This window comes from Pan paniscus, chromosome 9 (genome assembly GCF_029289425.2).
Source record: "Pan paniscus chromosome 9, NHGRI_mPanPan1-v2.0_pri, whole genome shotgun sequence".
Classification (NCBI taxonomy): Eukaryota; Metazoa; Chordata; class Mammalia; order Primates; family Hominidae; genus Pan; species Pan paniscus.
The window spans coordinates 34,619,605-34,646,331 of NC_073258.2; the positions used below are offsets into that span (position 1 = coordinate 34,619,605).

General features: G+C 48.5%; 1 protein-coding gene across 7 annotated transcripts in view; it reads right to left on the bottom strand.

Annotated features, from left to right (window-relative positions):
* The window catches only part of WT1 (WT1 transcription factor), a 51,432-nt gene extending 25,434 nt beyond the window's left edge, over positions 1 to 25,998 (bottom strand). For 2 of the 7 annotated variants that reach the window (XM_034932365.3, XM_034932364.3), the window contains exons 1-5: positions 24,818 to 25,998; positions 18,652 to 18,774; positions 18,111 to 18,213; positions 7,724 to 7,801; positions 6,633 to 6,683 (exon numbers count right to left, since the gene is read on the bottom strand). In XM_034932365.3, the coding sequence (XP_034788256.1) occupies positions 6,633 to 6,683; positions 7,724 to 7,801; positions 18,111 to 18,213; positions 18,652 to 18,774; positions 24,818 to 25,259 (797 nt within the window). In that variant the 5' untranslated portion in view covers positions 25,260 to 25,998. Of the gene's footprint in view, positions 1 to 6,632; positions 6,684 to 7,723; positions 7,802 to 18,110; positions 18,214 to 18,651; positions 18,775 to 20,647; positions 24,604 to 24,817 lie in introns of those variants that run through there. The other 5 variants (XM_008955872.5, XM_003830404.5, XM_034932367.4 and 2 more) reach the window with 3 other exon arrangements.
* Between the last annotated feature and the right edge of the window lie 729 nt (positions 25,999 to 26,727).

Genomic DNA, 26,727 nt, shown 5'->3' on the forward strand with positions numbered 1-26,727 from the left:
TTTTTTCCTTTTATTTTATTATTATTATTTTTTTTTGAGACAGAGTCTTGCTCTGTTGCCCACACTGGAGTGCAGTGGCACGATCTCGGCTCACTGCAACCTCCGCCTCCTGGGTTCAAGCAATTCTCTTGCCTCAGCCTCCCGAGCAGCTGGGATTACAGGTGTGTGCAACTATGCTCAGCTAATTTTTGTATTTCTGTAGAGAACAGGGTTTCGCCACGTTGGCCAGGCTGGTCTCAAACTCCTGACCTCAAGTGATCCACCTGCCTCGGCCTCCCAAAGTGCTGGGATTACAGGTGTGAGCCACCATGCCCGCCCCATTTTTTCCTCCTCTTGATCATTCTCATCAGCAAACAAACATACAGATACTTCTATCTAAAGATAAATAACTAAATAAAAGCAGAACAATTTAAAACAAAACCACTCCTTCTCCCGACCTTCTTTCCCCAGCCAGCTAGAACCCCATTTTTTTGCTCCCTTTTGCAGCAGAACTCCATGAAAGCACGATCTTTACCTCCTCTCCTTATCTCTTAAACCCATCTGTTTCAGGCTTTTGTCTCTTCCCTCTAATATATTTAGAGGTAACTGCAATTAATAGTCTGACAAATGTTTCCAGAATTTTTTCTCTGAAGATATAAATGCACCTCAAAATGTTTTTTTAAACAGTTATCTCTGGGTGGTGAGACGACAGATGAATTTTCTTTTCCTCTTTATAATGTTTTGGTCCCGTCTGAATTTTTTAAAAAATGATAAGCCTGTGTGACTTTTATAATCAAGGAGAAAATAACTGTTTTCATTTTAGATAAAGTCGCCATCTAGGCATACAGAACTACATCTGTTGTTTTAAAAATGAAGAGTTAGAAATAAAGCTAGAATAAATAAACTTGTTCGCTTTTAATAGAAAAACTCCTACTAAAATATGCAGTAGCTCCTCATTTCAGAGAAACATTTATCTGGATAACTTTTTATTAGTGTAGCTTCCAGATCAGTGTTCTTCTACCTAGAGGTTATGATCTTTTCTTGGGCAGATGACAGGCAGAAGGATAAATGGTGAGTAGAGGGTCTCAGAAGAGATCAGGGATAGGAGAAGTCCAAATACTGCTTTGGATCATTAAGGTATCTTCCACTCATCTGATGTAACCTCTCCCTCTCCAATACACACACACACACAGACACACACACACACACACACACACGCTTTTATCAATCCTCATTAACCTCACTTCACCTCCCTGTGCTACAATCACTGTGTTTCTCATTTCCAACTTGGCCCCTTCTCCATCCCAACCTTTCTTTCCTATCTTTCCTATTCAGCTCCTTTCTTCTCCAGATCTAAACAAACCTAGCATTTTTCCTCACCTCCACAAGATGAAAATAATTCCTTGCTTTAAAATAAAATAGTTAGAATCATGGTATGGAGATAAGTCTGCAGAGCCCAAAAATATTTTTTAAGAGGCTGAGAATATTTTCAAGAAGTCAAAGCTATCATGACAACTTCGCGATGGCCTATAAATATGCATTTGCTGAATTGAATCTCACCTGAAGCCAATCATTTTTATAAGAAAGGAAATGACACAAATGTACATGCATGGACAGGAAAGGGTCTAAAATTTTGTGCAACATCATTATCATCATAGTTTCATCTAGGCTTTTGGGGGGAGTTTTAATTTCCTTCTCTGCGTAGTTGTATTTTCTAACTGTTCTATAATTTATACACATTACTTACATAATAAAAAAATTCAATACATTCATTAAATGCATGTCCAAAAATACAAGGATAGAAAAGGCCAACAGCCAGGGAGGAGAAGGAAGAAGCAGAAAAGTGAGAAGCAAAGGAAAGAAGCTTCCGAATCAGTCCACACTAAGTGAGAGGGACACAGAGCTAAGTCACGAGTCTCCATCTTTATCAAACCCTGGAGTCCCATTCTTCGTTCTGGTTGGCAGGGTTAACAGACCCCAGGCCAAGTCCAATGCAAGGCAATAATAAAGAAAAAAAACTCTTTAAACGGCATTAAATGAAACTGTTTAAACGGGGGAAAATTAATAACTTGTTGCCGGGGGTGGAGATGAAGGAGTAGGCTCGGCAATGCTGATATTCACAGAACTGAGGCTCCCCACCTTCACTTTGCATCTCAGGCTCCGGGAGCCACTTAAAAGCAAGCTATCTGTTTCCAAGAAGTAAATCTCTTGGACGGATACCTTATGTTCACGAGCCCGCGAGGGAAGGTGCTGGGCTGTGTATTGGAGCTCCCAGCCAGAGAAAACAGCTATCTCTTTTGGCACAGGTTCTCAGGGATGAGACCATGTCTAGCGGGGATTTTCTCCAGATTCGACAGCCTTGGCCCTACCAAAACGCACAGCTTTGTTTTCACCACACATCACTCATTGTTGAGTCTTTTTTGTTTTTCCTCTCAAGCATCCACAGGTTGAATACTGCGTGTTCCCAACAGCCTGTGAACTTCTTGGACCAGCAAAGGGACATTCATTTTGCTGAGCACTCCTTTCACATTTCTATTGTGTTCGATTTCCCACTCCCCCTACCCGAGTCCCCAGAGAATAACTTCTTCCTTGTTTTAATAACTTGGATCACAGTCAAGGTTGATGTGTTTCTCCATTTTGCAGGATATTTTCTTCAGAAGAGACAAAACAGAGGCCAACAGGGTAGGAGAGGCTTGTTCGGAAATCAGCAGCCATTGAGAACACACAGAAAATGTTTTCAAAGAAATAGAAAGCAGATAACACAAGGCACCATCAATAGAAGGCTTCAAAATGGCGGACTCATACTCAGAAAGATTCCCCAGCAACGTTTTCTCCCAGGGACCCACTTTAAAAATCTAATTTCATTTGTTTGGGGGTGAGGGAGAAGAAAGTACTTTCCGTAAAGTACCTTCTCACTGACTTAAATTGAAATACATTCTCCCATTGGAGGTCATAAAAGTAGCTGTGATCCCAGTGGGTATGCAGAAATTAGAAAATGAGTAAAGGGAGAAGGAAGAGAAAGGAGCGGTTCAGTCACACAAGTATATCCCACCTCTAACACAGCAAGTTTTCATTTCATCTGCCCATGTTCTTTATAGAATCCTATCCCCACCCATTGTAACACTGCTCCCTGACATCTAATGAAAGATGTCTCCGTGGACTTGCTTGGGATACAAGGAAACAAACCTATTCTTTGTGAAGCCACTTTTTTAAAAAAGAAACATTTTCAAGGAAAGAAGACCCGAACCAGCATTTAGTGGGGTTTAGTCTGAGGTACATGATCTTTTAATAGAAAATTGATAATGCCTCTTTTTTATGAGGGATATGGAAATTACATCTTTCTTCTCTAAAACATGAACCAAATCACCAGTTTTTCCTGTAATAGATCTACCTTGTCACATGATTTTTCTTACCATTGATTTCAAACAGTGTCGAGACACTAGTTATGAATGAACACAAAAAGTTATGTGTCTGAATTTGTCTTCATGGAATACCTTTTCTCAAATGTATTCTCCCTATTAATACTTTTCATACCATGGCAAAAGAAAGTAAATCCAGTATCACAAAGAACAATGACCCCAACCCAGATTGGTCTCCCCTGGGGAAAGGCCAAACTTTCTACTGGAATTACAGATTCAACTAAATCCAGTTCTGGGCTTTTCATGAGTTTGGAGGAGACAGCCAAGGTGTCACCATGTTTGAATGCTAAAAGTGAGGCAAACTGTGGGTCATGACACATCAGTGGGTTGTAAAATCAATCTAGTACATCACAATCAGCATTTTAAAAAATGAAATAGGATAGAGAGAAAATGTCAGCATGCAGAGCATGTCATAAGAGTATTGCTCAGTGAAAATCTATGTTGTGTGTGTGTATGTGTGTGCACATGTGTGTGTGTATATGGGATCTCACTGTAAAGGATATTTCTAACTGTGGTCACAGTCTGAAAGGTTTCCACCCATTTAAGAAGCTCTAATCTAGGGCCCAGGTCCTGGAGTCAGACAGAACTGATTCCAACATGGCTCTGCCACTCACTCACTATGTGACCTTGGTTAGATAGCTTAATCTCTCCACCTCCTCAGCTAAAAAATTGGATGTGGCCATAGTGTCCTGGGGGTTTTGTAAGATCAGATCAGAACAGAAGAGGAAACATGTACAGCCCCTCACACAGCACCCAATACTGTTTATATACATCCTTAGATAAATGTCCAATTCACAAAATGGAAGTGGAAATTCGTGGATTTACAGTATGTTCTACAGGGATAAATTCACAGTGTGAGAGAAGATGGTAGGCAATTAGCTAATTGTAACTTTTGCTCTGCAAAACAGCTGTTCTTTTGTGGAACTATCTGTTGGGCCATCTAGCCCTTTTTATAACAGCTCCCTGAATAAAGTTAATATTCAAGAAATATACATATATATTGTGTTTGTTTGTTTTGTTTTGTTTTGTGGAAGGGTCTCACTCTATCGCCCAGGCTGGAATGCAGTGGCCTGATCTTGGCTCACTGCAACCTCCGCCTCCCAAGCTCAAGCAATCCGCCCACCTCAGCATTCCAAGTAGCTGGGGTTACAGGCATGTGCCACCACGTCTGGCTAATTTTTCTGTATTTTTTGTAGAGAAAGGTTTTCACCACATTGTCCAAGCTGATCTCAAACTCCTGAGCTCAAGTGATCCACCCACCTCAGCCTCCCGAAGTGCTGGGATTATAGGTGTGAGCCACCATGCCAGGCCAAGAAATACATTTTTAGGCAGGGCGCAGCAGCTCATACCCGTAATCTCAGCACTTTGGGAGGCCAAGTGTGGCGGATCGCCTGAGGTCAGGTGTTCAAGACCAGCCTGGCCAACATGGCGAAAACCTGTCTCTACCAAAAATACAAAAATTAACCAGGTATGGTGGCAGATGCCTGTAATCCCAGCTACTCAGGAGGCTGAGGCAGGAGAATCACTTGAACCCAGGAGGCAGAGGTTCCAGTGAGCCGAGATCGTGCCACTGCACTCCAGCCTGGGTGACAGAGTGGGACTCCGTATCCAAAAAAAAAAAAAAAAAAAAAAAGAAAGACATTTTTATTTCAGAAATCCTTTCTAAGATGTAAGTAACAGACCAATGAAAACTCTTCTCATTTTTTTCTTATGCAGGATTGAACAGAACAAATTGTTCACACTTTGTGCTTCATCCTTATAATACAGCTTCTGCCTCCTCAGCAAGTGACTAACAGTACGTGTCTAAAGACCTTAAAAAGTATCGAAATTATCTTAACCATGGAAATATCCAGCTGCAAATACATGCCAAAATTCCTTATCTGTAATTTTTGTAACTGAACAAACAAGCCCCTGTATTACAGCATGAAGAAGTTTTTGAAACTGAAATGTACTGCTCACTTCACAATCATGTTCTGTCTATCCTTGCTATTTAGCTTGGGGAAGGTTATCAAGTTCTGAGGAGAGGAGAAAGGAGAAAAGGAACGGAGCCAGAAAGAAAGGGTGGGACCAAGAAGCCAAGGAACTTAAGACGAGTTAAGAACAGGTAGAAAGGCCAGGCACGGTGGCTCACGCCTGTAATCCCAGCACTTCGGGAGACCAAGGTGGGCGGATCACCTGAGGTCGGGAGTTTGACACCAGACTGACCAACATGGAGAAACCCCATCTCTACTAAAAATACAAAATTAGCCGGGCGTGGTGGCAGTAGCTGTAATCCCAGCTACTGGGGAGGCTGGGGCAGGAGAATGGCTTGAACCCAGGAGGCGGAGGTTGCGGTGAGCGAGATGGCACAATTGCACTCCAGCCTGGGTGACAAGAGCTAAACTCCATCTCAAAAAGAAAAGAGAACGGGTAGAAAGACAGAATGCTAAAACTGTCAGCAGCCCCCCAGATGGAAGACAGGAGAGAAATAATTTAAAACAACAGAAAGCCTTTTCTCCGCGGTCCAGAGAGAGGAAGAGGAGATCTGGATAAAACTGCTGAAAAATTTGGGGGCGGGGGTGAGGTGAAGAACCTAACAGTAAGTCTTGGAAGATGAAATACAACTCTGCTGATTACTGAAGGATGAACCAAATAACAGGACTGGGCCAACACAATAAAGAAGAAAAGAGGGCGGCTGTTTGTGGAGTTAAAGCAGAGAGAAGAAAAAGAAACAGCTACAGAAATGCCCCAAGGTGCAGAGTATAGGGCTGGGGAAGGTGCGAATGTTTGGGAATAAAAACAAACTTTGAAAAACAACAAAAAAACAAGTCTTTTCAAAGCCTGGCCTCAGACTTAGGGTAAGTTCTCCCTGAGAGATTTAAAGGTAAATAAAGAACAAGCAAGTTAAGATTGAAAGCCTTGACTGATCTAACAGGAACATGTGGCATTATGGTTGTAATGCCACAAATTTAGTATTTAGTATTTTGTGAAATATTCACAAAGAAATGAACAGGATGCTGCATAATTTTTTACATTGTTTTCCAGGGGCATGTTGATGAGAAATGCTACTCCCTCCATTTTGTCCCCAGCATGTGTACGATGAATAAGAAGAGGTGGGGGCGGGGGAGAGAGATTCTTCCCATCCACCAAATGCTACCCTGATTACCCACGTCAGTCCTAACTCCTGCATTGCCCCAGGTGCCAGTCAGCAAGGCCTACGCCATTTGCTTTGCCATCTCCGCATTGTCCACTCACTTGCTCTGCCCTTCTGTCCATTTCACTGAGCTGGAGCTCCCAGCAGCAACTCTAGAAGAGAAGAAGAGGTGGGGAGTGGGGAATGGAGCATGCATGGATCTGGCAAGCCCCCCAGATCCCAGAATCCAGTGAAAAGCCCCTCAATACACAGAGACATCAAGCTACTAGCTATCAAGAGTGCTGAACTAAGTCCCCAGTCCCACTGGGGCCAATGGTGGGGTGGAAGGCACCACCGGAGGCTGCAAAGAGCTTGGGCTTTGGAATCAGATCTGGACTTGGAATCCCAGCTCTAGCACTTAGTAGGATGTGAACCTGGGAAGTAACTTAACCCTCTGAGCTTGGTTTACTTATCTGTAAACCAAGCAGTACTTAGCTCTCATGAGAGTGTTGGGAAGATAAGATGAGGTAACCTGGAAGGGCACCTGACACGCTGCAGGCACTTCACGAGTGTTCTATGCTACTGCCCATCTCTTCACACTTGGTAGAAAATGAAAAGTGAGCTCTTTCAATGGTGAAAGCAAGTCCCACCTGCCTTCTTTTTTTTTACTTTTTCATTTTTAGGTGCAAAGGGTAGCTCCTTCTGATGTTTCCTGGCTGTATTCTCCCTATTATGGTTGTATTATCAAGTATGGAAAGAAAAACCCTGTTGGTGCAATCAGGTATGGGCATATCTGACTGTGAATTGCCCAGATCAGCATCACACAAATACAAATTTGGATCCTGGACTTTGCACACCCAAAACACTTCTTGATAAGATAGTGGAATGGTTAACAACTGTGATATCATAGTAAAACACAATTATTAAATGAGGTTGAATAGCCTTTGAAGAATTATAAAACATTCAACAAGACCATAATAAGTGTCTTCAATATTCCTTGTTCCAGATAGAAACACCCCACATTTATGTTTTTGAAAATTTAATACTGAACACAACTCACCAACTGGGGGAAGGAGGAAAGCGTTCTAATGTCACAGAGAGCTTTGCCCTTTCTTCTAAAACTGTACTCTCTTCATAAGTTCTAAGCACCTTTGAAATGGTTCAAACAGGTATAAGTTACTGTGGAAAGGCAATGAAATAGAGAAAACCTTACCCCTTTAAGGTGGCTCCTAAGTTCATCTGATTCCAGGTCATGCATTCAAGCTGGGATGTCATTTGGTATAAATTGTCACTGTTAGAAAAACATCCAGAGTTAGAAACACATAACCACAAAATAATACACAACTGTTTCTTCAAAAGCAATGGAGTTTTAACTTTTCTTGAAAGTGCAAGCCTCCACATTTTCCAGAATGACAGAATATGCAAATCTGAATTATTTTCATTTCATCCCACTGATCTCTGCACAGTTATACACTTCATACACAGCAGAAGGGATGTGAGAGTAACTCGGAAGCATTTTTTAAAACCTTTGTATAGCAACCATTGAAGTTTCTAAAGAAGTATTAAACCTTTGAGGGGAAAAGGCTAAGGGGAGTGAAACTTTGAAAGGCAACACAGGCTGGATAACTCAACATTAAAGTTAAAAGCCTGGAGCTGAAAGTAAAGACAGCAGATTAATTATTCGTGAAAAGGCCATTAAGTTGTTTTAATCAAAAGGATAAGTATCATGTGGATTTTGAGGGTCTGAAAAGTCAGAGTGATGGGTGATAAATGGTCTAAAAAGCAAGGATGTGACAAGCAGAAGAAAGACGATGATAAACTCTATGCACAGCGGAAGGAATCATTTTCTATATGTTTTATAATCCTGGTACAAGTCAAATGTAAAAAAAAAAAAAAAAAAGAGCCCAGTTCTATAAGATTCTATGAGGGAAATGGCTTATCATTTACATTAAGACTCCAAAGAAGTCTTACACCGCTATGTAAACCAACAAAAAGCTGTTCTGTCCCCTCTGTATTTATCTCATTCCTAGAAAGTTAGCAGACGAATCAATTGCCAGAAATCTCCTAAATTACCAAGCTCCATCAGGAATAAATTTATGCCTGAACTGAAATGGTTAATTATGAAATTTGAGACCCAAGAGACCAAGAGTTTGTCTGGGTCCTCTTGGTCTAAACACTTTACAGAAGAAAAATTTCACTCTACCTTCATGGCAGAAATGAAAAAAGATAAGAGGCATTTAATATCCGATCTGTGGTATCAGATTGCAGATATAGGACCATCTCTGTCTGGTCATGGCATTCTTTTAAGCTGCTTCACTGGGCAGAGGCAACACCAAATTTTAATTCAGAAAGGCTTTTTTCAGGCCAAGCATAACTGGGAACTTGAGGAGGGGAGAGGGAAATTACAGCAACTCAGAATAAATGAATTCTGTGCTCTCTTTCCGCATAGCTTGATAAATCATGGCAGAGCCCATCTGACTCTCATATAATAACTCTGAAAATTATTTGGAACTCCTTAGTGGTGGGTACACAGGATAAGGAGGAAATCAGATTCCAGGAGGGAATTTTGCATATGAAAAGTGAAGTGACTTCAAACTCAAAGTATGTGCCGTTTCATTAGTCAGTGTGTATCTGGACGCCGTCACTCATCCCCGTGTCTGACTGGCTATTATGCTACTACAATATCCTACATATCAATGAAAAAAAATGATGAGTTTCTCCTGCAGCTTCCTTGTTTGTAGCAGCAGCCCGTACTGGTCTGTGCCACAACATTTTGCAATTCCACAAATTCTTGCTGTAAGGCTGGAGTAATTAATTCCTGAAGGACCCCAACTTTTATTAGAAGTGCCAGCCTGCAGCATTTACCACAGGAGAGTTTCTTGAACTTTCTTTGGGCTGACAGTTCATTAATAAGCGGCCTCCTCCACAATCTCTCTACTGGTTTTTGTTCTCCTGCGCCTTTTCATCAAGCAATCCATTTATTAATCTTACCATTAATCTCAGCCAACAGGCATTGTATTCCCCAGGCAGCTCTATATTTTTGTCACTAATTTTTAAAAAATTGTTCACCAACTAAAATCACTCAGCCCCAGTTGACAATTTTCCTAGGCCCTTTGGGGATATGGGATCTTTCTGAAATTATTTCATCCTTTCACAACTCAGAAAATCATAATTTTCAAGAGAACTGGGAAAGAAAGATGAGTGACAGACGCTGATGCAGAAGGGTGAATGAATCCCAAATATCTAACTTTATGAGTTGGAAATTTTCTCACAGACTTAAAGAATAGTCTGGTTGATTCCTAAGGTCTCTGTAAGGAAGTACCCCAAAGAGAAAATGAACATTTTTTTTCGTTAGACGGAGTCTCACTCTGTCGCCCAGGTTAGAGTGCAGTGGCGCTATTTCAGTTCGCTGCAACCTCAGTCTCCCATGCGCAAGCAATTCTCCTGCCTCAGCCACCCAAGTAGCTGGGATTACAGGCATCTGCCACCATGCCCGGCTAATTTTTGTATTTTTAGTAGACATGGGGTTTCACCATGTTGGTCAGGCTGGTCTCAAACTCCTAACCTCAGGTGATCCACCCGCCTCAGCCTCCCAAAGTGCTGAGATTACAGGCATGAGCCACCGTGCCTGGCCAATATTTTTAATGGCATTTTCTTGGCCCTCAGAAGGCAAACCTTCTCAAATACAGGGTCTATGTCTTACATATATGACTTTTTCTAGTGTGTACTGTACTGTCTAATATGGTATACGCTGGCCAAATGTGACTCATGCCACACATTAAAATGATAAGATTTTTTGCTATATTGAGTCAAATATGCTATATGAAAAATTAATTCCACAGCTTCTTATTTTTTGAATGTGGTTACTAGCAAATTTCAAATTACATGTATGGCTTGTGTTATGTTTCTATTGGACAGTGATGTTCCATAAGTTTTGGGACATTGAGCAAATCAGTTCAGCTCCCTGCCCCTCAGTTTTCTCATCTGTTCAATGGGAATATTAATCTCCATCAGTCTAACTGTACAGAAATGTTGTGAGGCCCATAAAAGGTAATGCCCTCAATGGCCCTTTGAAGATGATACAGATAATATACTTTAATTACTTTAATTTGTTCTAACCTACCAAATTTTGCACAGCACTTTCACACATTCTCAATACTGCTCACAACTTTGTGAGGCAGATGTAATTCTGAGTCCCCATTTATTAGATGAGGGTTGAGGCACAGAGAGATGCCCAGTGCTGGCATGCCTGATGCCCCCACCCTCACTCTGCCCTGCCCCTATGAAGGCATCCTGAGCCTCATCCTCTCATTATCATTTATATAATAATAATAATAACAATAATACAGACAAGAGTCTGGAGGTGAAAGAGAATATGCTCAAGGGAGCATCATGACCTACTCAGTCTCTAGAAAATGACGATGCTGCAAGATGCCCCATGTGTCCTCTTCAGCTCACTAAGGACAGTGTGCCAAGATCCCAGTAGAAGCCCCCTTCGCCATTCTAGCTGTCCTGATAGCTTAGCCTGCAAACTCTCAGAAGAGGAGGGAAGGTGGGGAGGATGTATGGGAGAGAAGGACTTTCAGAAAATCCCCAAGCTACTAATAGGTTTCCTGAGGCCAGAGATAGGATCAGAGCACAGTTTTAACCACATCCTGCCTTTTGCTGGCTGGGGCTCCTCAGCTGCTCAGTCAGTGGGCCTGGCTGGCACGGCCTTTCAAATGGAAGTCAATGACAGCAATGACAATAACGGCTGCTGGGGAGGGGACAAAAATGTGAACTGGAGCTAAAAATACTGGGCCGAAGCATGCTCAGGCTCTGATCTCTTTGGGCAATCGCTCAACACCCAGCTCTCATCATGGAAGCCCATGGAAAGAGGCAGCTTCGTTCAAGGAATATAGAGCCTCTGGCAAATGAAGCATCTAATTACTCAATAACCACTGTAGGTGCCACCACCTCATTCCCAGAGGAGATCAGATAAGCAGGTGGTTTGGCTTACAGCGACCACTGTGGTCACGTAGGCATTTCAGCTCCAACCGTCTAACTCTGCCTGTTCGGAAGTGAACTTTCAAATTGCAGGCTGCCAAAATGTATTCCAAAAGTCACGGTGTCCTCTATATTTTTTAAGTAGATTTTTTTAAAAGTCACTTGTTTCCTATGTATGAATGTTTGAAGTTGGAGGCAAAGGAAAGAGGAAAGAAACTTCTATAACTGGGATTAATGCAAGTTGGAGTAAAATAAAAGGAAGTCAGTCCTAGCAAAAAGGGGGAGCTTAAAAGGAAATCAGTAGTAGATCATATAGAGTTTGTTTTGGCCTGAACTGCAGTATTATTAAGTTCTCGACCTCTGCACAAAAAGAAAGGAAGAAAAAAAGCCTCCGCTGTTATCTAGACGAGAACTCCTCCACTCTTCAAACGCATGTGTGATTCAAGCACATTTTCATCTTTAAGTCTGTTTATTATATTCAGCAGAATAATTTGTGTCATCCAGGGAATAGAACCATCTAACCTGGCTGAGATCAGGGTCACCTCTGCCACGTAGCTGCTGGCTGGCCAGGTAACATCTTGGAAGAAGTAAAGAGCTGCCCCCAGAGGATAAAAAATAAAAAGGCTCAAAGTAGACATAACTGGCATCTGTGATTAGAATTCATGTTTCCAGCTTTTTCGGTAATAGCTGTGCCCCACACCAACAGAAAGGCCTCTGTGGGTGTACCTCTACCTAATAACTTAACAGAGGGTGCAGCCAGACTTCCACACACCCTTTTCCTGTGCTCCTCCCTTTGAGGTGCTTTGCAGCCTGCCTGCCTAGAAATTTCTGCCCAGCAGGCCATGATGAATAATTATTTCACAGTCACTCTCTTGGTATTGTAATTTCTCTCAAGCTCACCAGCTAACCAAAGAAAAACCCACTGGGGATTCCATTTCTATTAATAAACACTTGGTCAGCACAAAAGTTACAGGAATATTTGGAACTAGATTTTTCCTCCTCCCTGGAGACGAGTTTAATTCAAGCCTGTGGCTTTGATAACATTGCCCATCACCCTGGAAGCCGTTTCAGACCTTCCACCTTCTGCCTATCATTGCAGGAAACAAATATTGATTTTCTACTAAGGGAAAAGGCAGTGTGCAATGTACATAGGTACACAAGTGAAAAGAGGCATTATTAATTACAATTTTATTTTCTTGGGCATGGGCCGTCATCTGATTTCTGTCTATGTTGAAGGCCAACCCAAGTGGTAGATCGGCACTTCCCACTGAGTTATGGAACCCAAGATTTCCCAGAAACTCTATGGCTGCTGAGGAAGTTTCTCTCATATGAAAAATAATCTACTTGTAACAGGCTCCACTGTCAATGTCACCATTTGTGAATCATCACATCCAGTTCAAAACAGACTAACATTGAATGATTGCTTCCAGAGTCGGAGTGGTTTCACCTGCTAACAGGCAAAAGTACAGCAAAAGGAAATATCCTCATTTAAATTCGTAGCACAGTTGCTAAAGAAGAATATGCAAACCTAATAAAAGAGCAAAAGGAAAGGGAAAGGGCTAGAATGCCTAAAAGAAACAATCAGTGTGCATGGGAATATTTTTCAAACGCAGTGCCCAGAACTTTTCAAAGTAGCCATGAGGATCATATGTGAAGTCGGTATAGTCAAGGACTGGGGTCTCCGAGGAAGTCAGCAAAAAGATGAGGCAAAGGGACTCTGGGAAGGAAAGACAGCAGAAAAGGCCCAGCTAGCTGCCTTTTCTAGGTAGAAATTAGGGGGGAAATTGTGCCTAGTAAGGTTAGACCCCACTACTCCCTACACTGACAGAAGAACTTTTCCCTGGTACCTTCCCTCTGGGCAAGCCCAAACCAGGGTGGTCCTGGAAGCAGTCATTCTTTCTGGGTCTGGATGGACAGGGAGAAAGGTCTCTGCCCTGCAATTCTTTAGGTGCCTGGGCTGAACTTCACCCCAACAGTTCACACCCAGTGGTAAAGACAAAACTGGAGGAGTCTGGAGTTTGAAAGACAACTGCTCTGTGTGTTAGAACTTCAGGAGAATGCTCAAGCCTGCTTCTGATAATGGCCTTCAGGGAAAACGCTGTCCCAAACCACTAAGAACTTTCTGTTGAAAGCTACAGGTAAAACTAATGGATAACTGACTTCTTTCACAACTGTGGGAAATAGGAGACCATCCTTGAGTGAGACTGAGGACAGATGCCACCTTCACAAAGAGAATGGCACTTATCCATCTAGAGAGAAAGCAAGTGCAGAGGGTAGGAGGATGGATTCTGGAGCTGTATTGCCTGAATTTGAACACCACTTCCATCCCTTAACTGTGTCACACTGGGGAAATTTACTTCTCAGGGCCTGAGTTTCCTCCTCTGTAAAATGGCAGTGATAACCTGTTGTGTCCTTCAGAGAGTCACTAGGTAGATTAAATAAGTCAATACTTGTAAAGTGCTTACAGTGGTACCTGGTGCATGTTAAGTCTACATAAGCATGTGCTCTTATGATTTATGAGCAAAAGTGATACATTGGCCTGGTGCGGTGGCTCACGCCTGTAATTCCAGCACTTTGGGAGGCCAAGGCGGGTGGATCACAAGGTCAGGAGTTTGAGACCATCCTGGCTAACACGGTGAAACCCCCTCTCTACTAAAAATACAAAAAATTAGCCAGGCGTGGTGGCACATGCCTGTAGTCCCAGCTACTTGGGAGGCTGAGGCAGGAGAATCTCTTGAACCCGGCAGGCAGAGGTTGCAGTGAGCCGAGATTGCACCATTGCACTCCAGCCTTGCAACAGAGCGAGATGCCATCTCAAAAAAAAAAAAAAAAACTGATACATTGCCTATACAAGGGGAGTAATCAGATAGGGAATCCTGCATGGTCTGGTGTCACTCAGTGATTCAGAGCACAGCTGGGCTGTGAAGTCAGAGAGACTAAGGATCAAATCCTGATTCTGATTCTCACTTGCTGTGTGACTTTGAGCAAGTTACTTTGAGACTCTGAACTTAAACTAGAAATTATAGTACCTGCCTCAACGAGTAGTCAAAAGGGTTAAATGGGTAAACTGAGTGAACCATTTAACATCATGCACAGCAACATATAGTCAGCATGCAATAAATTCCAGTTATTACATTATAAGGACTCATGCTGTCATCCAACAATGATCACTGGGTTCCGTAAGGGCAGACACCTGGTTTCAGAAACCCTAGTGACCTTTACACAAAACTCCACCCACCTTCTATATGAGAGGAGAGGGTAAGGAGGATAGAGAAAACCACCTCCTGTCACTTCCCATAAGTTGCTGATTGAATGTATTTTCTATTCACTGTTGTTCATAGCCACAACAAATATATATGCAGCTGCAACTCCTCAGAACTGTCACCTGAGAGAAAGGAGGGAATTGTGCAGGGGACAAGGAAAGAACTGGGATTTTGAGAATGTCCTCAAAGCACACTCCACACTGTATTTTGCTTATTTAATGTCAGATCTGTACCATTACCTTTCTTTAGACTGACAAGGGAAAGTATATCCAAAGACTGGGAAGAGGCCCAGCACAGCGGCTCACACCTGTAATCCCAGCATTTTTCAAGGCCAAGGTGGGCAGATTACCTGAGATCAGGAGTTTGAGACCAACCTGGCCAACATGGTGAAACCCCGTCTCTACTAAAAATACAAAAATTAGCTGGGCATGGTGGCCAGCACCTATAATCTCAGCTACTTGGGAGGCTGAGGCACAAGAATCACTTGAATCTGGGAGATGGAGTAGCAGTGAGCCAAGATTGTGCCACTGCACTCCAGCCTGGGCGACAGAGTGAGACTGTCTCGAAAAGAAAAAAAAAAAAAAAAAAAAAAAAAGACTGGGGAAGAAAAAGTTTGGTGAGGGAGGGGGAGGAAAAGCTGGGCAGTCAGCCTCAGGGGGTCAAATGCAGCAAGGCAAACAAAATACAAGCAAGCTTTCCCCAGAAAGTCCCAAACTTTAGAGAGAAAAATGAATGAAACCAGGGACCAGTAGAAGCACCACTGAATACCTAAAATCCAAACGTTAGGGTGTTAAGCAATTAAAGTTTAGTCCTATTTTTTATGCTTCTTCAACCATTACATTCACAAAAGCATTTAAATACCCTTTCAAACTTGTTTAGGAGTAGGAAAGAGGGAAACCATATAACTGCAGTAATGTTGGTGCACAGACCCAGGTTTAAAACATTCCTACACCTGCCCATTCATCTTTAGACTGCAAGGGAAGCACATGATCTTTGAAAACTGATTGGAAATGTTAATTTAGAGTGAATGGAGCTTTCAAGATCCAGACAGCACAAATTCCAAGGGAACAAACTCTTCCTACGGGGGTCACAAATTCTTTTTTGAGATGTTACTACTTGGGAAATTTTCTGTGAGAGGGAAAAATAGTATTTTTATTGGATTTGTGTAAAAATAACAGGACGAAAGAAAGTTCCTGAATTATAAAGAAAGAAGACAGAAATAAACAAATACTCCTGAAAGGTGAATTTGATGAAGTGCTTAATACAGTGGCCAATCAGAAGCTGGATTAGAAAACGTGAAAATTTATGTGATGTTTCCTACTTCCCTAGCAACCACAAAATCAGACCTAAGTCAAAATCCACCATAGGCACCCTGGAGAATTGCTATTAAACCAGTGGTAATGATCGCTTTTTCCTGGACTCCTCTTTCAAGGCTGCCAGGTCCTCTGATGGACCCCTTCCTAGGGTCCCACAGGGTGAGTCTCGGCTTGGGAGAGGGGAGTAACGGATGTGTGTGTAGCTTCGAGTCACTGATGCACCAGACTGCAATGTCTTCCAGTCCCCAACCCCCAAGAACACCTCCCATATCGACAGTGCCCACTCCCGCATCAAGGTCTTCTCTCAGCCTAGTGTGACACACCAACTGAGTCCACAGGGAGCTAAGGAGGAAGGGGTGGACCAAGGTCATTACGTGGGAACCATTCCAACAGCCCGCCTGATGGCTACTAGAATAACAGCAATGACACCCTGGCAATGGGCAGGAGCAGCTACACAAGAAGAATGGCAATGGCCCCGCTGCCAGTTTTGCTAGGGAAGGAGATTCACCTCAGAGAATAGGTGCGAATCCTGCCCCCATTCCAAAGACTTTACCCACCGAAGGGAGGCGCTGAGGTGGCAGGCTTGGGGCAGCATGCCGCGCCTGTGGTGCAGAACAGGAATGATTTCTAGCTAGGGACGCAGAAAAAGAAGGATGGGGAGGTGCGACCATTGCTGTTCTTGCCCACCGCCTGCCTCCACCCGCCCAAAAAAAAGTGTGATGAGGAATCCAAGTTTCGAATAGATAAACCGGATGTTCTGGGGGAAAAAAAGAAAAAAAAAAAGGTTTCCCCAGTCCGCGAGCCTCAGGCGTTAGAAATAGAAGGGGCGCATCCCTGCACCTCTCTAGAAACTCCCGGGAAGGAGAACCTTAGATGCGAGAGCCAGGCCAGCCCCGGGCTCACTCTCGTAAAGGCAGCAAGGGCCTGGGGCTGCGCCTCGCTCCTAATCGAGGACTCCCGCCCCTCCTCCACCTGCGGGACTGGACAGTCCCCCAGGCGCGGCCACTCCCCCACCCAATCTCCCAGGGCAGGCGCTTTTCCTTCCTTCATGACCTCACTACCTCCTTCCCTTGACGTCAGCCCCGGGTCCCCGCGCGGAGGGGCGGGAGGATGGGGATGGGTTTGGGGGCAGCCGGTGTCAGGATCCCCGAGCACCAGGGAGGAGGGGGCTATGAGGTCATGCGCGCCCAATCCCGGGCCGCACAGGCCTCGCGCTGCTGCTCCCCGGCCCCCGCCCCAACTTCCAGCCCAGTGCGGGCTGGTGTGCGCCGCAGTTACTAGGCAACCCTATCGCAGACGCGGGCGGCCGGCCAAGTTCACCCAAAGTTGAAGAAAAAATTTGGGGGAGAGAAGGTGGAGCGAGAGGCGAGAAGAGGAAGCACGGAGCGGGGAAAAGCTTGGAAGGGAATGAAGCTGGCCTTGGGCCTCCCGCTCACAGGAAGAAGGTCCCACGCGGGCCAGAGCAGCCTCCCCGCAGGGCCCTGTTGCGACCCGATCTCCGTCCCGCACCCAGGCCGGGGGCCCACCCCAGAGCGTAGCAGGGGCGCTGGGAACGACGTCCACAAAGCGCTGCCACGGGTCGAAACCCTGGAGGGTTGAGGTGGGGAGAAGGCTGTGGCCAAGGCTGTGGCCGAGGGTACGCGCCTTCGAGGTAGTCTGGCCGGTGTGGCCATTGGATGGGTTCGAGGTCTCAGAACCGAGTGGGAGTGGACTCCGTGTTTAATATTTAGTCCCGATGAAGGTAAATTCCTCCCAGTAAAGACCTTCTAAAAATAATAACTTCTCGAGCGCCGCTCCTTCTTCAGCTCGAAAGAGTAATTGTCCCATTTTTATACAACATAAGAACAACTCAGAGACCAGGGAGATCAGCTTTAATTTCCTCTAAGTAGTAGAGTGGAGTCGAGGCGTCTCGTGCCTCCAAGACCCTGCATGCCCGCAGTCAGGGCTGCCCGGCTGGGGCGTTCCCAAGTCCGTCGGCTCATGCGTCCCCTCCGGGGTCCCAAGGACCCAGACGCAGAGCCCAGCGCCTTCCTACCTGCTGTAGGGCGTCCTCAGCAGCAAAGCCTGGCTGCCGGTGCAGCTGTCGGTGGGGGTGTGGCAGCCATAGACCGGGGGCGGCACCGAGTACTGCTGCTCACCTGCAGAGAGAACCGAAGACAGCTGAGCGAGTGCGCCCCAAGGGCTCGGGGTGCGAGGTTGCGGGCAGGGGTTGGGGGAGACACGAGATCCTGAGCCTGGGGCACTGGGGCCTGGATGAGCGGCGTGCAGAGCGAGGCCGTCCAGAATGCAAGAAGCTAAGCCTCTCACTTTGCATTCCCCTAGCAGTCGCTGCGCTGTGCACCAAAAAGGCCCTCCGGACATTCATAGACTTAGTTGGATGGCGATGTCCCTAACGTACTTGGGATGGAGGGAGACCCAGTCTTGTCCTTTAAATACAGTGCCATTGGGGTAACGATTTCTAAGGTCCTTTTAGATGTCCTCCTTTGCCTAATTTGCTGTGGGTTAGGAATTCCTGGGGGAGAGGAGGATAGCACGGAAGAAGGGGAGAAGGACTCCACTTGGTTCCGCTCGCTTACCCAGCGAGCCCTGCTGGCCCATGGGATCCTCATGCTTGAATGAGTGGTTGGGGAACTGCGCCGCATGGTGCGAGGGCGTGTGACCGTAGCTGGGCGTCCCGTCGAAGGTGACCGTGCTGTAACCTGCGGGAGCGGCGGAGAGAAGCACAGTGTCAGCGGGGCTCTCGCAAGACGGGGCAGTGGGTCTGAACCAGCCACGGGCGGGGGGGGCGGTGTGCGCTGAACCCCGCATTCGGACCCCCAACGGAGGAGAATCCAGCCCCACAAGCCTCCAGGACTTTCGGCAGGAAGACGGCCCAAGTCCCTGGATGTGACCTTGGGACAGGCTTCTCCATCCTTTTCTGACTAAAACCCCCACCTCGCTTTTTCCCAATTTATTTATGCCGCAGTCTTCTACGGTCTCTGCCGCTTCTGCAGCGAACCCCTGGCAAATTAAGTATAAAACTCGTTGCCTGATCGACAGAGAAGGTTGTTCACCCCCCAAAAATAAACTCTGCAGCTCTTCCGCAGGAGCAGCGCGGGCAAGCGAAATGAATCTGCTGGGCTAACCCCGCGTTGACTCCGAGCTGTAAATCAGGGGCCCGCGCACCAACTTTCATTAATTACTCGGAGCCAGTTAAATGGCCTGGTCTTAAAAATGGGAAGAGTAATTATCGAGTAATGTTATCTGTCTGGGGCTACCCGACCCGACACCATGACACCCAAGGGAAAGCTGGTGAGGGGGAAAACAAGGGCCCCTTCCAGTTGGGCCTTCAGATGGCGACCCTGCGCTCTCCTCCTCCTCCCCCCTATGGGACCCACCTTGCGCCCAGGGGTCCGACCCTGACCACTGCTGTAGGAGCCAACTTCCTCGCTCCCCAGGCTGGACAACCAATTTCCTTTAGAGTGTGCCTGACACTGTATCTCCGTTTCCCTCCATGGTAGTGCTGCGGTCCTTTGCCTCAGTTTCCCCCTAGGGAAATCCTGGCATTCCCCCCCCCCAAAGTGAGAAAAAGAGCGTGGAGCCTCAGTTGGAAAACATAGTCTTTTATAATTTTTGTTATTAAATTGCTTTAAACATATACCCCACAAGCTTCTGGAAAGCTGTTGCTGCCTCTGGGGAAAAGGATCCTTCGGCTAAAGATACGTCATTGGCCCCGGAACCCAAGGATGGGGTCTCATTCCTCTACAAGTTCCGGAGTCTGTGGCCTGAAGTCCAGACACAATGGCTAAGGAGAGCTGCTCCTATGGGATCCTGGCAGGGCCACCCCAGCAGCCTCAGATCCTCCTGGCCCAGGGACTGCCCTGGGTCTCCAAACTTCACAAAATTCTCAGGAGTAAATTGGGTCAAACAGCACCCATTCTCCCACTCTTGCACGATTTGACCAAAGTGCCTCCAAAGACTTAAGCAGGACTCAGCTGATGAGCAGGACCCAGGGCATCGTTACCTCCATTTTCGAAACACACACGGACGCTCATGCACACACACCACCACCCCCCCGCCCAGAAAAAAAAAAAAAGAAAGAAAAAGAAAAAGAAAAAAGCTTCTCTGGGGCAACAGAGGCATGAGCCTGGAGGGTGGTGTGGCAGAGTGCAAGGGAGGGAAGGAGGGGGCAAATCCTAACTCCCGGATAGTACAGGTCCAGGCTTAAGTCTCACACACTGCTCAGCACCACACACTGGGGATTTGAGAAGCCACTAGCTTTTATCATATGACCCCGAGGGCCTCCATTTCTCTCCTGCTAAGTGGGCAAAGATAACCCCCGGCCCCGTTAGCTCTCCTGCATGGGCGAGCACGTTTGGGCTTCCACAGACTTCCTTTTGAAACCTGAGGCCTGGCCTTCTTTGAGGCCTATAGATGAGCTTACAAACGAAATTTGGCTCAGGGCACCCACTATTGCCCGGAGGGAAGGCCGAATTTCTGAAAGGACACTAAAAAGAGAGAGAGAGAAAGAGAGACAGAGAGAGAGAGAGAGAGACGAAATAGAAGCTACGAAGAAGTTTTCTCTAGACGAACCCTTCTCCATTCCTGAGCCCAGGAGTAGGCAGGGACCCAGGGCACTGCACAATCCTCAGAGCCCTGCTCCGCAACTGTCCGTGCCCGGCGAGGGCCGTGGGTCCCGAGTCGCGGCACCCACTCTCGAGACGTCCGTCCGCACCCCAGAACTCGGGCCCAAGGATGCCCGTGGCCCGCGAGCCCTCCTAGGCCTCCTCCCAGACCGGACACGCAGACCTCGGCGGGCAAAGACCGGCCTCGAACCCTCTCCTTCAGGTCCCCCCGGGAGGGGCAGTGGTGAAAGCGCCTGCGGAGCGGAGGGAGGTCTCTTTTAATTAGAAGCTTATCGGACACGGGTTTGATTAGAGCGCGCTGTCCCTGGGCCCAGCGCTTGGCCTGGCGCGGAGAGTGCGGGGGCAGGGGCCAGGGGAGGTAAAGCTGCCGGCTGGAAGGAGCAGCGTGTTCAAAAGCTCCTTGTACAGGCCTTGGAGGGAGAGAATCGAGTGGCCAAGGTAGCGCCTTTCCCACGGTTAGTCCCGGCCCGGGAGGGGAGCGCAACCTTGACCGTGCGCTAAGAGGCGAGACGCGCTCTGTGCCCTCCTCCCCCGCCGGCGGCTGCAGAGAAGCCGGGAACCGCCTGGCCCGGCCGGGCCGGGAGAGCTGAGGGGTGAAATGGACAGCAGGCTCAGCCAGGAAGGTGCTCAGAAGGCTGAAAACGATGACTGCAGCTGCACTGTGATTGGGGAAAACCTGTCCCCCAACAAAATACCCTCTCCTGTGTGACCGGAAGAGGGAGCCTTTGGCCCTCGGGCGTCGCAGGCCTCCGCACCTGACCCTAGGGTGGCCTGATGATCCCAGGCCTAATCATGCGTTAGGGTTCTGCGAGCCTGCGGGGCTGCGGGATCAGTGGACTAGCAGGCAACCTCTTTTTTTTTTTTTTTTTTCGAGACGGAGTTTCGCTCTGTCGCCCAGGCTGCAGTGCAGTGGCGCGATCTCAGCTCACTTCAACCTCAGCCTCCCGGGTTCAAACGATTCTTGTGCCTCAGCCTCCCGAGTAGCTGGGATTATAGGCGCCCGTCACCAAGCCCGGCCAATTTTTTTTTTTTGTATTTTCAGTAGAGACAGGGTTTCACCGTGTTGGCCAGGCTGGTCTCAAACTCCTGACCTCAGGTGATCCAACCGCCTCGAGCCACCGCGTCCGGCCCAAGCAAGCTTTTTTCCCCTCCTCCTTAAGCCTTGCATCTAGTCTGGGGCTACTCAAGTCCTCACCCCACATCTGCCCTCACAAACCCGTCAACCCCCACACACGGACTAAGAGTTTGGTGCCCCTCCCGCAGGCCAGAAGAAATCCATCTCAACGGTGGGGCCAAGATCCCTGGAAAAGGAGTAGAAACACCCTAGCATGGTCTGGGTTCAAATCCCACCTCTGCCACCTAATCTCATAGAACCTGGATTTCCTCATCCAAAACAAGGGGCCTCTCCAGGATTAGCTGGTGAGCTTCTTGCAAAGGTTCTCGAGGCCATTGTCTTAATTAATATTCAGAACCCAGTGCCTGACCAAGTAGGCGATTGATGTTTGCTAAATTAATGTTTACAAGATTAGGATGCAAGATATAATATTTAAGAATTTAAAATATGAACATGCTTGTGAAGTTTTGGGCGGTTGTGAGTGGGTACCAACAATTGCCCCTGCCTGTGCACCATGGCTAGACTGCCCTAGGGATCCAGAGATGGCCTTGATTCCTCTCCCCTGGGGTTTGGCCTTGGCGCTCTGATGGCCATTTCCACATTTTTGAGAGTTGATGCCCTTGCCTCTCACAGCCCAAGTCTTGGGCCAGGCCCTGCATTCCTGGGGAAGCAGCAGGAACCCTGGAAATCCAAAGAATAAACCCAGAATCTCGAGGGCCACCCTTGCCCACTCCAGGATAGCAGCTGGAGCGCTTCTCACATCCAAGCTGCCCAATGAGCCTCAAGGGCTGGGTAAGCTGGACCCATCTGTTTTCATTGCAAGACAAAACTTAAACCTGGAGATGGTGCTTCCAGGCTATATGACTTGAATCTAGGGCCCGCTCTCCATTGGGCTTTTTCTCCAGGGTGGAGAAGAAGGATACATTCACCTGCTAGTCCTGGTCCCCTTTTAACTTTTTCTCCATGGCAGCCACGCCTGTATATTACAGAAGAATCCAGATATTTTCCAGAAGTGTAATGCCTGCTGGCTGCAAAACCCACAGTCCCACCCCCCACGACGTGTGATAAGATCCCAGGCACCAGACCTGCCCTGAAAAGGGCTGGACAAGGGACCCAAACGAAGCGACAGAACCCAGGTTTCAAAAATCCCCTAGAAGTACTAAAAAGATAATGGCATAGTAGTATTTTGTGCCCCAGGGGCATGGATTCGATGGTTTCTCAACCGCCTCCAAATAGCACACATGCAGACAGTGCTCTCGGATTCATTGTTTCTCAGTCACAGATGTTTAGATGGGTTGCCGAGTTCCATATTTAAAGCCCCAAGAGGGTGGTGGGTAGCGCTTCTGCATCTATGGAGTATAACTTCAAGCCGGACCCAATCTCCAGGTTGCCCATCTCAGCTGTCCTCTTATAGACGGGGACACTGAGACCTAGAAACTCCCCAAAAGTAACACCAGCCTGCTAAACAAAGGTGGCGCGATCTGATCAAAGAACACAAGCCTCAGCGACCAGTAAGTTGTCCCAACGCCCCTTGAGTACAAAACACTAATTTCACTAACTAAAAGCATAGAGTGGAGGCAACCCTTGGGTCTGCTTGCGGTTCCTCCACAGGACAGTGATCCCAGATTCTCCGGAAGAAAAGGGCGGTTTCGATTTCTCCAAGGCTTCGCGGGGGCCGGGTGCTCCTGGTTAGGCTAAGGTAGGAGCGGCCTGAAGACGCGCGTTTAGAAGGCGCGGGTGAAGGCGGGCAACAAGGGCAGAGCCCTTCTCCCGAGCCTTGGGCGAAGGTACCTCCTGCAAAAGATACACTCTGCTTCCCACGCATTCCAAAAACATCCCAGTCCCTAGGTCCTCGAGTAATTTTGCTCCAGGAAAAGCATCCGCCATTGTATTAGTAAAGCGTTTACTAAATTACCGAATCAAACCGAACTGGCTTAGGTTCTCAATAGCGTGGAAATCCACTGAAAATAAATGAAGAGGGCAAACTACAGGGGCTCCGCAGGTTCGGGTCCGCGCCGCCCAGGCGAAAGAGAGGTGGGCGGGCATCGGCGCGGGATGAGAAACCAACCTGATACTTATCGTGTGCCGAGTTCCCTCCTTGTATCCTGATTAAGCACAGCGAATAACCCTGTCCTTGTTCTAACCCCAGGTCTTGAAGAAATACTGTCCCAGCTGAGCCCCGCGTTTACAAGATGAAGAGGCGCCCCAGATGCGCTGAAAGAAAGGCCAAAGCTCGTGCCTCCTTCCACTGCCTGCGGTAGAACCTGGTCCCGCATAGCTTGGAATCGGATAAGTCAAGTTCTCTTCCATCCCCAGAACCTGCGTGGCCGCCGCCTGAGCGAAGCCCAGTGAAGATCCACTTCTGTATTACCATACGCGGGAGCTATCCACGGACACGACGCTGTTCCAGAAAGCCATTTAGTTACTGGAGGTGCATGTGCTCATTCTAGTTCTCTACGATACTTAATGTGCACCTAAGTGTGTGCCAACACCGTATTATAAGGGCTGGAGGTGCTCCTGGACATTTTAGCGCGGCGGAGGCAGCACAGCACAGGCGCTCACCCCCGCGCTGGTCCCACTCCGAATCCAGAGTCCAGACGTCTGAAAAGCGCTACGCTTGGTGACAATTTGGCGTTTCCTTAATTAACAAAACTCTCCCCAAGGCAGAGCCAGACACTGCGCCGGTCTCCTGGTTCCACTCCCGTGGGGACTAGCAGTCCCGGAATCTCTCGGACTCTAAGGGGCCCCAGACGCCCTCCCGGCTCTTGCGAACAGTCAGGCTCCTAGCTCTGCCTGGCTTTGGAGGATGTCGGGGGCCAGTGCCTGCGTGCACTCCCACTCTCCGGCCTCCTCCCCAGCCGCCGCTTCCGCTATCCTCACGGCCCTTGGGAAGCAGCTGGGTAAGAGCTGCGGTCAAAAGGGGTAGGAGAGGGGGGTGTCCTAGAGCGGAGAGCCCCTGGCGCCACTGCCCCGCGCGTAGGGGGCGCTCCCCGGCCTACTTACCCTGATTGCGAATAGCGGGCTGGCTCTCGAGGCAGCTGGGCAGGTAGGGTGCGTTAGGAAACATCCTGGCCTGGCCGGATGACGCCTGGCTGGGCGGAGGAGGACCGAAGGGCCCGTAGCGACAGGCTCCGGCTGTGCCAGTGAACTGGCCGGAAAAGTGGACGGTGAAGGCGCTCAGGCACTGCTCCTCGTGCGGCTCCGCGCCGCCCCAGCTCGGCTCCTGTTTGATGAAGGAGTGAGGCGGCGGCGGCGGGGGTGGCGGCGGAGCCGGTGGCGGCGCGGGGCCGCCCAACGACCCGTAAGCCGAAGCGCCCGGGGGCGCAAAGTCCAGCACCGGCGCCCACTGCGCCGCGCCGCTCACAGGCAGGGCACAGCCGCCGCCGCCACCCAGGGAGGGGACGGCGGGCAGCAGCGCGTTCAGGTCCCGCACGTCGGAGCCCATTTGCTGCGGCTCAGACACGGACGCCCCGCGGCTCCTCCGGCCCTGGAGACGTTCAGCGCTGGCCTCGGCGGCGCCTAACTTGGCCCAGATGCCGCCCGGGTCCCGGACTCCCTGCTGCTCTGGCTGCTGTAGGCACCCAGGCCCGGAGCGGAGCGTGTGCTGAGACGCCGGCTCCGGGACACACGTGGAAGCCGGGTCCTGCAGCAAGAGGAAGTCCAGGATCGCGGCGAGGAGACGGCGGGGCCCGGGCGCCTGGGCTGCCGTCCCGGCTCTGGGTGGGTGGGTGGGTGAATGAGTAGGTGGGAGGGAGGGCGGGAAGTGGGGGAGCGGACAGGCGGTCGGGTTGCGGAGAGCCCCCGGGTGTGGGCGCTGCCTTGAACTCCTTACCCCAGCTGCCTGGCTGCCCTCAGCTTCCCAAAGCTCAAATAAGAGGGGCCGGCGGCGCGGGGAGGAGGAGGAGCCAGGAGGCTCGGCCGCTCCATTCACTCAGCAGCCCAAGCCCGGCCAGGCAGCGCGCGCTGCTCCTTGGGGGCGCCCTCGCAGCTGGGGTGGGGGCGGGTCCGAGGGAGCGTCCCTCTCGGAGACACCCTCCTCTTCAACCCAACACGCGCTCTCAGCTGGCCGGTGTGGCACGACCCTCCCCCCACCTCCCCTTCTTGGCCTTCGCCAGTGTGGGAGCCTCGTCTCACTGGAGAGTCCGTTCAGGTAAGCAGTGAGTCCGGGCAGGGTCGAATGCGGTGGGAGTAGAGATGGGGTTGTTAATCTAAAAGAGTGGTTTGGAGGGAGGGGCAGGTAGGCTCCAAGAGGGCGGGAACTTCAGGAAAGCGCAGAAAGAACTCAGTCAAGCTTCAAAGAAGCGTATACCCTTGCTTTGCACCCTTGAGTCTGGCTCTTGCTTCTAGAACTGTCGGGTAGGGGAGTGGCCATGATCTTGGGGTCACTGGGGAAAGAGGTGGCCCTTTGTGGGTTCCAGAGGTCGGGACTGAAGGCGAACGTCCCTCAGTTGGGTGGCCGGGAGTTGCACCAGTTATAAGCCGGGCGTATTTCGATCGGCTAGTAGTTGTTTACTTGGTGAGGTTTGAGCCAGGCGGAAGGCGGTTGCCGCCTACCTAAAATTGGAGTCAGCAGCACTTAGTTTCCCTTTCCAGTGAGGAATATCTAATTCTTCTACGGTTAAGCCGGGAAAACAGCGGCTAGTTTAGGAGGGAAGAAAACCCTTGGGCAAACGCCCAAAGCCTGCGTATATTCCGGCCGGAGCATCCTGGCGCCCAGTTTGGGGAGGAGGGGTGAAGGGGAGGGTTTGGATACGAAGCCCGGCAGGGAGCGGGTAACTCCTGGAGCCACTCCGCCGAGCACTGCCTGTGGCCCTGGTCGAGGATACCATTCTGGTTGCTCAGTGATTGACCAGGAGGCGGAAGCCAGTTAAGGGGACCAAGGAGTGGAGTAGGGAGAACCTCCATCGGCCCAC